Source organism: Seriola aureovittata, chromosome 20 (assembly GCF_021018895.1).
Source record: "Seriola aureovittata isolate HTS-2021-v1 ecotype China chromosome 20, ASM2101889v1, whole genome shotgun sequence".
Classification (NCBI taxonomy): Eukaryota; Metazoa; Chordata; class Actinopteri; order Carangiformes; family Carangidae; genus Seriola; species Seriola aureovittata.
Genome location: NC_079383.1, coordinates 11,736,089 through 11,748,841, shown reverse-complemented (window position 1 = coordinate 11,748,841; position 12,753 = coordinate 11,736,089). Strand labels below are relative to the sequence as shown.

Sequence of the window (12,753 nt, the reverse complement as noted above, 5' to 3'; positions counted from 1 at the left end):
ATATAGAATGGCATCTTTAAGAGACAGCTCTAAACTGGTATATAAAGTAGCAATCTGACCAAATTTTAGCTGTAAATTGTAAAAGAGATGAGTGAGATTTTAGCCTTGTTTGTTGTATAGTGTGTGGTACTGACCCCGCTTTATTCCAATCAATATCTTCAATTAACTGATTCCAACAAATATTTTCAGACCACCTCCAGTCTCAGTTTGCTCAAGTGACGTCACACATCGACACTCCCTTTTCCCAGTAGAGGGAGAAAGATGGCGCCCACACACGTACTGAGATGCTGTCAACGGGGTTTAGCATGGATACCTGTGATTTTTATCGCCCTAGTCGTCTGCTGGTCGTATTATGCTTATGTGGTGGAGCTTTGTTTATGTAAGTATATGTCCTGGCGTTGTGTGTCGGCTCTTCAAAGCCTTTAACCGCTCATGTTTTCATTGTGCTTTCCACCCAAACATACAGCTGCTGCTGGCCAGCAGGAAGTAAATGGACTGCAGCTCAACAATGGTGTTGGCAAGCCTGTCCAAATCTAGATACAGCTAATTATCAGTACGTTGCCCTCGCTTCGGGTTGTTGTATTTTACGGCGAATTGTGTCAATTGTCAAAGAAAAACTTTCACCGTGCAGTTTATATCCTGCCGGTCTCGTCTCTGTGGTTTTGTGTCGAGCTGAATGGAGTCTGGATGGAGAATTAAAACGCTAACTAAACGGTATTTGGCTGGCTGGACCGATAGACTCTTTAACTCTAACTAGACTACCACCAATTAGCTTGGCACAGGTAACATGTTGAGGTTTTGCCAGGAGCCGATTTGGCCCGGAGAGTTTTGGTATTATAATGAGGGATGCTGTAAAATAACAGTTAAACGGAGGAGCAAAATTGGTTTGATATATTTGAACTGTGGTGTATTAAAGGGCTTTCCAAACTTTTGTATGTCAAGATCACTGGGTGAGATTTTCAGTTAAAGGTCAGATTGTATGGTATTCTTTTATGTAATTGTGATTTGTAAAATACATGCTCAAGGTGTCTGAGAAGATTAGATAGGTGGTTCCCAACCTTTTCATTGCTTGTGACACCCTCAAATGAAGAAATGTGTGTTTCCCACCATACCGATTGTATGGTCTTGGAGTGCTTATGAGTCTTGAGGAGTCATTTTTTAATCAGATTGTTACATTCAAATGATTTTTGTTGTTTGGCTAAATACGTGAAAAGTATGCAGTGTTTTGCAAGGAAAAGTAAAGAAAATTGCCAAAAGTTTTTGCTTGAAGTACATTCTTGACCCTGGAAACAGCAGTTGACAAAACAATGTTACCATAAAGTATGCTCATCTTCTTCAGCCATTTTCCGATTGTTTGGAATTGTAGTTTTAGTTTTCTATTTCCATTTTTCTCAGCACAAAATGGACTTCTTGTCCACCTTGGCTCTAAATACAAGAATGAAAGTTCATTCTTGACCTTAGAAATAGCATTTGACAAAACAATCACAAGGTGGGCGAGAAGTCCTTAAAGGGCTCTGAAAAATGGAAATTTGAGTGGGCAAGCTCTGCCTGCAGAGAAAGATGATGTTACTCAATCAAAATCTCTAGAAAAGAAAAAAAACACCTCGTGAAAAGAGTGTTTTGTCAACAAGAGTAAAGTTGTTAAGAATAAGCATAATTCTTTGTAACAGAAATTTTTTAAATTGTACTTATCCCGTGAACTTAATTGTGTTGTGACCACTCAAATTTATCTTTGGGACTCATGGGGTAACCTGACCCCTTGGTTGGGAAACATTGTTTAGATATAGAGCAAGTGTAATGTGAAGCTTTATAACTTGAAAGGATGGATGAAATAAACAATTCTCTCTCTTCTGTCAGTTAAGCCCACTGTCAAATCTGTAACTGCTCACTGTGAGTGACACTGTTGAGTTGACAGTCTAACATTTTTATTTTCTCTGTTTTGTTTCTTACAGTCACCATCCCCGATGTAGGAGAGAAAAGTGAGTGTCCTTGGGAAAACAATGTTCATTTCATACAGTGTGAATATCAGAACTGATTTGCTGAACTGAGCCTGTTTCCTACTTATTGCGATAATCTCTACTTGGTCTGGAGAAATTTCCTCTCAAGACTTGGCTAAAAAAGAAAAGGCTGGCACAGGAAACGTGCTCTCTCAAAGTGCTGAGCTCGGTCTGCAGAGCTGCTCCTCCTCATTCAGCATTAGCTTTCCTCTCTCATTAATTAAATATGTAGATGTACAACATTTCTTCTTTTAGTCCATACCCTAAGTAACAGCAGAATTTCCTTATATCAACATTTGATGGTAATTTACTTGTGTTTAATGTCATTGCACATATCAGACTATGTATATTGTTGACCCTGTCACTCAATTTTTCCCTTCAGTTGTCTACCTGCTCTTCTTCCACGTCTCTTTCATCATGTTTGTATGGTCTTACTGGAAGACCATCTTCACCAGTCCGGCCAACCCTTCCAAAGAGGTACAGTAACCCGATCATCCAAATCGAGCCCACTGTGTCTGCATGTCTCTAACCCCCTGTTGCCATAAAGTGAACTTGATGAATGCATTTTTCAAAAACAAATTGATATGCTGCTCTCGTCACTCCAGTTCTGCCTGCCCAAGGCTGAGAAGGAGCGTTATGAGAAGGAAGAAAGGCCAGAGTCCCAGCAAGAGATCCTGTGGAGAGCTGCCACCAGTCTGCCTCTGTACACCCGCACAGGAGCCGGAGGTACGTCTGTGTAGTGAGACTGGATTTGTCTGTTTGTTTGTACCTCTTAATTGGAACTAAGTATCCAGTATTAATAAGATACTGTTGTGTTAACATGAGCAGCAATCCGTTACTGTGACCGCTGTCAAGTCATCAAGCCAGACCGCTGTCATCACTGCTCCGCATGTGACATGTAAGAAAACATACTTACTCAATATAAGCAATTACAGTTCCTCTCAATTTAGTCTATGTATTTTTCTCTTCCTCTTTTCAATCACCCTTTCAAATCATGTTGCACTTTTCTCATGTGTTTTCAATCTCTCCTTTTTCTATTGCTGTACATGGCAGGTGCGTGCTAAAGATGGACCACCATTGTCCCTGGTATGTAAGCCCTGCTAAACAAAGAGACACACATATGACATCGCAGGTTTAAGAGTATGAGGAGATGATTCTGACAGCCAGCAGTTCCTTATTCTATAAAAGCTCAGCATAATGCAGTCAACCAAGAGCAAACTACTCTTAAGAACTGACACACCTATTTGTATTTGAAAATAGTGGAATCTGATTAGTTTTAACTGCATTATGTTGGAATAATGTCTCATCTTACAGCCTGACATGTTGCCAAAACCATTCAGAAAATAAACTGCCTAAAATTCATGTGGCCCTTGTTCTTATTCCCTGGGTTGCTTGTAACCTTGAAGGCAACAGAGCTTTCTACTTAAATATTAACCAACAAAAGAACCTTGCCAGTGGCACCTTTTCAGTTCAAATTGGTAAGTTTTCTACCTCGGAGGATGTGATGTCTGACCTTCTTGTGTTTATATGTCTCCAGGGTGAACAACTGTGTGGGGTTCTCCAACTACAAGTTTTTCATCCTTTTCCTGGCTTACTCTTTGGTGTACTGTTTGTTCATTGCAGCAACAGTGCTGCAATATTTCATAAAGTTCTGGACAGTGAGTAATAATGCACAGACACATCCCTTTCCCAAGGTGTTTTCCTCACTACACAGTCAGCTCACTCACACTCAGAATGTGGTGAATGTGAATGTGTGTCTGTATGATGTTTCAGAGGATGCAGATTTGGTTGCATGCTGGGCATCCTTCGAGTTGGTTGTGCATGGTGCTGACCTCTCCTGTGCTGAGCTGTGCTACTCCTCTGTTTTCTCTGTCCTCTCTCACCCTTCACCCTCTGACCCCTCTCTGTTTCCCCTTCTGTTTATCCCCAGTTCTCGGACACTGGGTCATTGTTCTCTGATCTCTCTCTTTTCTGTCTCCCTCTCCACTATCAGAACCATCAGTCACACCACTCATGCGGCTGCAGACACCTCCTCTCTTTTTTCTTTTTTCAATTTTGGAGCTGTTTCCCTTCAGTTTCCTCTCATCTCTGCCTCTTTCATCCCTTTGATTCCTCCATTCTGGGCACACTGCACATTCACCCACTCTCTTTCTTTCCCTTTTTTTCCCTGTCATCCAACTTGGCCTTGACTTGTATCTGCCTCCTGATTTCAAAGTGCTCCCCTTCTCCTCCTGCCTGTTCTTTCCTGTGTTGCTAACCAGTCTTGTTTCTGTTTGTACTAAAGCTTTGCCGGAGGAAATCGGCAGAGAACTGCCCAAAGGTAACCCAGTGACCCTCCAAAGCCTTTAGTGTTAGAGTGCTTCACCAGCGTTACCATGGATATTGTCATGATGTTCATGTAGTGCCATGGTTCATGTGACACTCCACTTATTTCTCTATTCCTCGTCCCTATTCTTTGGTACTTTCTCTCTTATTTCTCTGTCTTTTCATCAATATCCTCAATGTGAATTTGTTACTGATTCCTGTCTCGTTCTCCTCTTCTCCCATTTCTTCCCCAGAATGAACTGCCAGACAATCACGCCAAATTCCATGTTTTGTTTCTTTTTTTTGTGGCGGCCATGTTCTGCATCAGTATTCTGTCTCTCTTCAGCTACCACCTGTGGCTTGTAGGGAAGAACAGGTCCACTATAGGTAACAGGTTTTTTTTATTATTTAACCAGCTTAAAATGTGAAGACATTTCCCTGTGTGTATTTCTCTGCATCTAACATCAACATAGAATTTAACACATTTTGTTAAGAGGTTTTAAATGTCTGAATGTTTCAACCAAAAAAAAAAAGAAATTCAGAAATGATATTTTCACTCTCACCTTCTTCAGTGCATCTTTCTTCTTTCTCATGAGGTTAAAATTGCAGGTCATTCATCTTCTGTTTATTGTTTGTTCAATCATCTCTGTGTTTGTATTCTCTGTCCATTCTTGTCCCCTCCATGTTGCACCATCACTCCAGAGGCCTTCAGAGCACCAGTCTTTAGGACAGGCTCTGATAAGAACGGCTTCTCTCTGGGTTTCCGGAAGAATATTGCTCAGGTCTTTGGAGACCAGAAGAAGTACTGGCTTATACCAGTCTTTACCAGGTAAAGGATTAAAATTTAGAATTGAACATGCTGTCAACAATACTGTATACTGATGCAGTTTTTTGCAGGTTGACTGCACCTAATCTTGAGTTTCCTCCTTGTTTACTACAGCCAGGGAGATGGTCTGACGTTCCCTACACGACTGGTCAATGCTGATGCAGAGCAGGCCACAGTGACCCTGCATCCAGAGCCCAATAAAAGGTGATCAGTCATGGTGTAACAAAGGACATATTGAAAACATTTATATTTGGATTCCCACTTCTTTTTGACTGTTTATTTGTCGGGTATGTTTCCAGTGCTGCTGAGGTCCCTGTGAGCCCGCTCAGTGAGTCACAGAATCGCCTCCTGAGCAACAACCAGCATGCTAACAACATCGACGACCATCTGGCCAATAACACTCTCAAATCAGGTGAGCCCCAGCAGGGATGATAATATACTTCCTTTTTGGAATTTGTCACCTAATCACATATTCTGTTTACCTTCACAGCTGAAAGTGAAACCATTACAATCTCCATGGAGAGCGAGTCCTAACCAGGTAAACTTGAGTGAATCAGTTCAGTCGGTCTGTAGGTTTGGGTACAGTTCTGACTTTTTTTGTGTGCAGAAGTCAGATTTTGTACATGAAAGTGTTGCACTGCATAATTATGTAAATTTTGAGTGTAATCAACGGTAATTCACCTAATTATCTTTGTTTTGTTTCTTCTCTTTTTCTCCCGCAGGAGAAACTCCTCAGTCATCTAATATGATGCCTTAAGCAACGCAGAAGTTTAGTTTGTCACCATGGCAACAGTCTCCCAGTGTAACCCCATCCCTACAGACCCATTTAGAGTAACTATGGAAATGCCTTCCTTTCGCCCATCACAGCCCAGTAATGCATTGGTATATTTCGCATGCAGTGTCGTAAGCAAATCTCACACCTACCCCATAGGACATATGATACAAGCTTGTTCCCTCTAACATCAACACAAGTGCACACGTGCATACGTGCATACATGCTAACTGTCACACATTCAGCTATATTCGTATTTCCTTGTGTTGTTCAGTTTTCTTTTTCTGACAACTGGAGCATTTACTGATGATGAGAATATTCAAGAATCCTGGAGGGAATCGGAGCTGCTTTTGGTGTTTTAATGAGAAAACTTTTTTTGTGCCAAAAGCTTCCTGGGTGCACCAGGACAGATTTTATAGGCACAAAGCTGCAGTGAAGAGTGGTGGACAAGCTGTGTTTGATTTGAACATTTCTTTAGTGTTTTTAAAAAGGCAGTACATCCTGTGGAGATGGATCAGTTTACCCAAGTGACAGTTTTTAGTTTTTTGTTTTCCAACTCAAAATGTTGGAGCGTATGTATGTTCCACACCTTTTAAGATGGATGTTTCCCCACCAAAACCTGGACTACATTACAGGGGACTCTGGCATAGTTCAGCGGATTGAACCAGTGCACAACAGGGACGACTGTATCTGGGTTTTGGATGGTGTTTTGGATATCAGAGCACAAGATGGCGCATTTGCACTTTGTAGATTTATCAATGTCCATCAAACAATGTGCTGCTTTTTTTTATCATGTCCAAAAAGCATCCCAGGTATAACAGATGTTGGATGATCATGTGTTTTATGGTGTATTTGTGTGTGTGTGTGTGCGTGTGGGTGGGTGGGTGGGTGTGTGTGTCTATGCGCGTGTGTGTGTGTGTGTGTGTGCGCGCGCGTGCGTGTGTGCGTGCGTGCGGGAATGTGTGTGTAACAGTTGAAGTGGCAGTCAATTTTTCTTTCTTTTTTCTTAGTAACCGAAACTAAAAGTATCAGCTTTATGTGTTTTTGTGGCCAACTTGTGTTACAACATGCTGCTTATATACAGACAGTTTGATCTGGGAGATGCATTTCACATAGTGCAATGTGCAGCGTTCTTCACTACCTGCTCTTCTAGAGTCAGTTAATTATGTCATGTGATGATCAGTGATTCTTAGCCCAAAATGTCTACAGCCTGTTTTTTCTACAACTCAGTGCTTAAACCTTTACTAAGACACCAACACTCATTGCCAAATAAGGGCTGACCTGTCAGGAGCTCTGACATCTGAAGTGTTTACAACATCCTAGCTTTATCTTAACCTCACTGGCCAATGTCATAATAACCAAATTCTATTTACCAGTCGTATTTTATACAAGGTGTATCTATCCCGCCTGCCTACAGTGGGTCATGATGTCCTTGCAATACCAGTGCTGGCCGGCAGGTGGCGACAATGCTCCTGTTATCTGCCCTCATTCAGATGAAGTTTTCTGTACTTTATAAACATCTGGCTCAGGGCTCAATTCACTTTCCATCTAATTTGCAGGTGCAGCTTTCTTCAAAATAAAATGTTTTCATAACACAATGAATATCCATTATATTCCTGTAATAACTCATCCAGATTTAATTTGAAACGAAAGTGAATTGAACCCAACTGATCTACTGTAAAATAGAGTTGTGAACTACAGCTTCTGATTACATTGTCTTCTCTGTGTGTTATTTGGAATCAGCTCAGTGTTGTGACCTTGAACTGGTTAAAGGAGGCTTGGCTTGTGTAAAACGGTGAGTTATCTTATGTCAGTGTTAAACATCTGGGATCTGTCAGGCAAGAATTTTTTACATACCAGAAAAAGAATTAGACTGCATTATCCATGCATATCACATCATGTAAAGAATAGACTATTTTGTCAGGACAACCAAAAAGCAGTTTTTTTCACAATGAGGTAAATCCTTTTCCAAGGATTTTTTTTGTCATTTATATGCAACTTTCCAACTCACTGGAGTGAGACACAGCAAATTCCTGATGTCAGTCATTGCTCATGTCTATCTGATCACATCCATAACTGTAGCTGGACGAGCCTCCTGCTAACTACATCCCATCAGATTCTGGTAATGTTGAAGTTTACAGCTGTTTCTATCGTGTAGATTGAATTAGTGGTGTTGTACGGTGTGTATCTTGGTGATCGTCGTCACAGTCGTGCTGAATGTACCACAGACAGGACAGTGAAGGTATTTGGTCAAATGATAGAGCATTAAGAAAAGCTCGCTCTTCAGACTTTACGTTTACATTTTTATCCTTCCAATCATGTTTGACCGATTGAGCCCAAGTGTATTTATAAGTACTCTTTACAAGCAGGGGATTGGAGGATATTTGTTACTGTATGGATTATACTGTAATGGTGGCTAAGTATATCAGAATCACACTGTTGTTTGATCTCAAATTAGCAGATGTAATTACTGTCAGAGGTCATGATCCAAGCCAAGGTTATGTTTCGATACATGTGTAGATGTTTTCTAAACCTCACACTTAAACATTTAATTAAAGAAAAAGACAAAAAATTCAATTCTACATCATTTAGGAGCCTGGGTCATTCCACCCATCACTTATGACCACTGATTCTGAAACATTGGACCTGTCATCTTGTTCTTTTACAAATTGCCTATATTCTATCTCTGGGCTGTTTGGCCTTGAGACTAAAGTGCGTGTGTGTATTTTGTAATGCTTAATTGAGTGTTCTTTTGTAATATTGTTGTCTTGGGAGAAATGCTTCTGTGCAGCCATGAGATTTTTACCTGTCTGTGTACATAACATAACTGTCTGACTAATGCTCAAAAGCATGGCGCCTAACTTCTGTAAAAAAAAAAAAAAAAAAAAGAAAAAGAAAAAAGTTTTAACATAATTACAGGGATTATGGTGATAAAACAGACTTTTGGGGTTTTTTCAATTATAGCTAGGTGCGTCATGTTTTAAATTAGCTTTACTCTGGTCTGTCTCAACTTTATAAATGAAGCCATAAAAACTCCTGTGAAAATGGAGGAAGGATCTGAAAATTTCTGCCTAATTTCAAAAACATTTTACATCTGTAACGTACACAGTGCAGATGTAGCCTATCATAACTTGCTTATTGCTACATTTTGGTTTCTTTTTGTTACAATGTCCTATTTTACAATGTGTGTATATATATATTGATAATGTAAGAAAAAAGACTACATATATATTTTTCTTGTCTGATTAATTTTACTGTTCCTATTTTGTGAATGAAGTACATGCCTCTACACAAGTAACATGAAAATAACAATAAATGTTTTTTTAAACCTCCAATCTCATTTTTCTCTCATCAGTTTTATAATTGCATAAAGGGGCGTAGCCTACACTTACATTTCTCTGATTCAGCATGTCTGTCCTGTCACACTGTCAGACCTGTGATGCACCAACCCAACACCTGAGGTAATTTATTAGATTTTGTGCAACTCCCTCTGTAGGCACAAAAGGCTTCATACAAGTTTTTTCACCACAAGGTTCACCTTTCAGCCCAGTCTGTGTCTGTGTTCTGGATCAGGTTCTCATTAAGGTAATCTCTGTACCCGGACCACTCGCTCATTCCTTACCATTTCAAAAATGAAAATAAACAAAACAAAAAACTCCACAACATGACGCTGCCACCCCCATGTTTTCGTGCTGGTAATTAACAGTGCTGGTTTTCCTTCAGACTTGATGTTTAGAGCTGACGCCAAACATTTCAATTTTGGTTTCATCAGACCAGAGAATCTTGTTTCTCACAGTCTGAGAGTCTCTTAGTGCTTTTTTTCAGGTCAGAGCCGGAGGCATTATGTTTTACGTATGCCTGTATCATTCTAATGAAGATGGTATCTCAAATTTCTTCATATTTGGCAGAAACATTCACTTTGACTCATGGAAGAATTCATTTGATTTGAATTCTAGTTGGAAACTTTCACCGAGCAGAGGCTTCTCTCTGGCCATTCTGCCATGAAGCCCAGATTGGTGGAGTGCAGCATTGGAGTTTGTCCTTCTGGGAGTTTCTCCCAAACTCACAGGATCTCTGCAGCTCAGCCAGAGTGACCACCAGGTTCTTGGGCACCTCTCTTACCAAGGCCCTTCTTCTCCATTTGCTCATTTTGGTTGGCTGCCAGCTCCAGTAAAAGTCCTGTTTGTTACAAACTTCTTGGGTTTGAATGCTTGTCATAGCAGGGTATTGAGTGGATTAATGCTAATACTTTCTGAATGCACCATCAGTAGTTTTTTGAGTGAGCAGTGTTGAGTAGTTGTCTTTGTGTCAATGTGGCAGAGCATGTACGCTTAGTATTTCAGTACCAGGGGGAGGACAAATTGCAAAGTTTAGATTCTGTACACACTAGTCATTATTTGCATCCACATGCTCTAAATTCCAGGAATGAAACATGACTCGATGAGAATTATATTAAGCATGCACAACAAATGAGAAGCTGTATTTAGCTGTCAGAAAAAGATAAGAGAAAGGAACAGTGAACAACGCTTTGGTTATTACACCATCCGAAACAGTATTATTTGATAAGCTCAGACAAAAAACTAAAACAGACATGTTGCCTCATGCCTTTTGAAGAGAGTCAACAATGTTTGTGGATTCAGGAACCCATATGGACCTCAACATTTGCTATCTGTCTGACACCCAGGCCACTGACTTCTACGATTGAGACTGCTCATCCTCTCAAATCCCTCATGCTTCACTTTAACTTTCCTTACAGTAGTGCCTCACATGGCTATTTGTAAATCATACATTTTTGTAAAGCATATGTCAGAATAGACGTCCGGTGTATCACATCTGTTTTGCAGATCTGTAGTAGAAAGTAGAAAACCGGCTAATACATAACAGTGTATCTTCTTAGAACAAGAACAAGAAACACAAGCAAATAATAAGAAACATTCGCATATCAGTGACTGTATTTTTGTGTTGTTCAAATCTCGACAGAATTCTTTTACCTGTTTCATGCATATTTGCGTGTTTGTGTGTGTGTGTGTGTGTGTGTGTGTGTGTGTGTCCATGCACATATAAGCTATGAGTTAATGACCTCGGTGTCAGTTTTTCAGGGAGAGTAAACAGTGACTTGTTAATAACCAAACAAGTCTTACCTACCCAAGGCTAAAGCAGCCGCAGTTTCAAGGAAGACCTTTGGATGGTTCATCCATTAAATGCCAAGCCCACTATCAAAAAAGTGATTTCAGTTTCGATGACATAGCCAATAGTGTTTCATGGCTGGAAATAAGAGCACCAAAACCTCAGTGGATGGAGTTGGTCAGCTGATTTTGTGGCATCATCCAAATGAACTTTAATCTGAATGTTTATCGTACAGTTGGGAATCGGAAATACTCAGCATAGTGAACACTCATGTCCGAGTCAGCACTGATACTGCTGAGTTGTTTTCTTAATCACTGTCTAAAGATATTTTCCTGAGGTGACATCATCTTCACAGTCACAGTTTCTTTTTGACAAGAGACTTATTTAGATACTATATGTGCATTACTGGTAGAACATTCCCATATACATCTTTTTAATAAAGCTTGTGTTGTGGCTGAGGATTGTGCGGTAGCTTCTTGAAACTTTTCTATCAATTTCATGACCTCAGGCCAGTCGAGACACATGATTTCAGATGAGTCTGCATCCCAGTGAACACAATCATAAGCCAAGGAGTGGCTTGACGCAGCCAACATGAACAGGAAAGTTGCTCAGACTTGATTCAAATGATTCAATGGTCATATGAGGTCAGACGGATATGGATCATACTGTGCATTTTGTAACGAGCACAGTAAACAACATAGAGTATAACTTTACAAACATATAAATACACTGATTGTTTATTAGGTTGTGTATTACTTTAACATAACTGGATGTGAGCATGTATATGTATGTTTTATGCCTCTTGGCTATATCTATTAATCATTCCTTAACTGTGTCTGCACATGCAGCTCAAGGATAAAGAGATTTTATCTCAGAGCCAAGGAAAAACAAATGCCTTCATGCAAAATTAGACTCTGGAAGCCAAGGATTGCCTGAACAGACAGGCAGATCCAATCCGTATAAGGTAAACAAGGGTAAGGATGATGTTCAGAAACAAAATAAGATTCACAAAAATAAGAGAAAGTTCCAGCAGTTTCTCACAATAGATTAAAAAAAAGGATAACAACTAGGATGCAGCAAGTATCTGATGACATTAGACTTTTGTTGGTAAAAATTTATCTGTTGAGCCGAATTTTGACATCATTGCTGTTCATTATTCGGTACTGCCTTTAATTCAGTGATGTCCTGGATCACAGTAAAGGAGAAAATTATTCAAATGGAGCCAGAGGCGCAAAAAGATTTGCAGCACATGCTTCAGATGACGATACCCCTGCACATGTTGCTACGGGAACGGGGTGCATGTGACATGAGTGCCTGCGTTGTCCACAGACACACACACACACACACACACACACACACACACACACACACACACACACACACACACACACACACACACACACAACACACACAAAAGGGCAAAAATAACATATGGATGATAAGATTTAATTTCTTATATGATAGACTGTTAAATTCCTAATTACTTGCATAGATCAATTTTCCATCATTTTATGCTGCATGAAAAAGTTGTGAAAGCCAATAAAATCCAATTTGAGAAAGGCTTGCTAAGTGCCAACCTCAAACCACAAACGTTTTTACGTCAATTTCTTCGGACTTGGTGATTCGGCGACGACTCACTGTCCTATGACAGCGGGAAGGGGGCGGGTCCAGCGAAGTGTTTTGGGGGTACCCGGGTGGCAGATATCCCTCTGTGGAAAGTTTCAGGA

The 12,753-nt window shown here is 40.2% G+C and overlaps 1 protein-coding gene across 2 annotated transcripts; it reads left to right on the top strand.

Moving 5' to 3' along the window:
* The first annotated feature begins 247 nt into the window (after positions 1-247).
* Positions 248-6,776, top strand: zdhhc20b (zinc finger DHHC-type palmitoyltransferase 20b). Of its 2 annotated transcripts, XM_056364659.1 has the most exons (14): positions 248-379; positions 1,953-1,979; positions 2,380-2,474; positions 2,603-2,723; positions 2,826-2,895; positions 3,051-3,083; positions 3,535-3,655; positions 4,282-4,317; positions 4,556-4,688; positions 5,004-5,130; positions 5,242-5,331; positions 5,427-5,539; positions 5,618-5,665; positions 5,850-6,776. In XM_056364659.1, exons 1-13 carry the CDS (start codon positions 262-264, stop codon positions 5,659-5,661), a joined length of 1,128 nt encoding a protein of 375 aa, XP_056220634.1. In that variant the 5' UTR covers positions 248-261; the 3' UTR covers positions 5,662-5,665; positions 5,850-6,776. The 2 variants fall into 2 exon arrangements, with proteins under 2 accessions (XP_056220634.1, XP_056220635.1); XM_056364660.1 differs by lacking the exon at positions 4,282-4,317.
* Positions 6,777-12,753: the final 5,977 nt, after the last annotated feature.

Bases quoted from the DNA above. Each gene is read 5' to 3' on its own strand.
- zdhhc20b (XM_056364659.1), top strand. From the start codon at position 262: ATGGCGCCCACACACGTACTGAGATGCTGTCAACGGGGTTTAGCATGG. The intron at 2,475-2,602 runs GTACAGTAACCC...TCGTCACTCCAG, and splicing joins CGGCCAACCCTTCCAAAGAG to TTCTGCCTGCCCAAGGCTGA. The intron at 4,689-5,003 runs GTAACAGGTTTT...CCATCACTCCAG, and splicing joins GAAGAACAGGTCCACTATAG to AGGCCTTCAGAGCACCAGTC.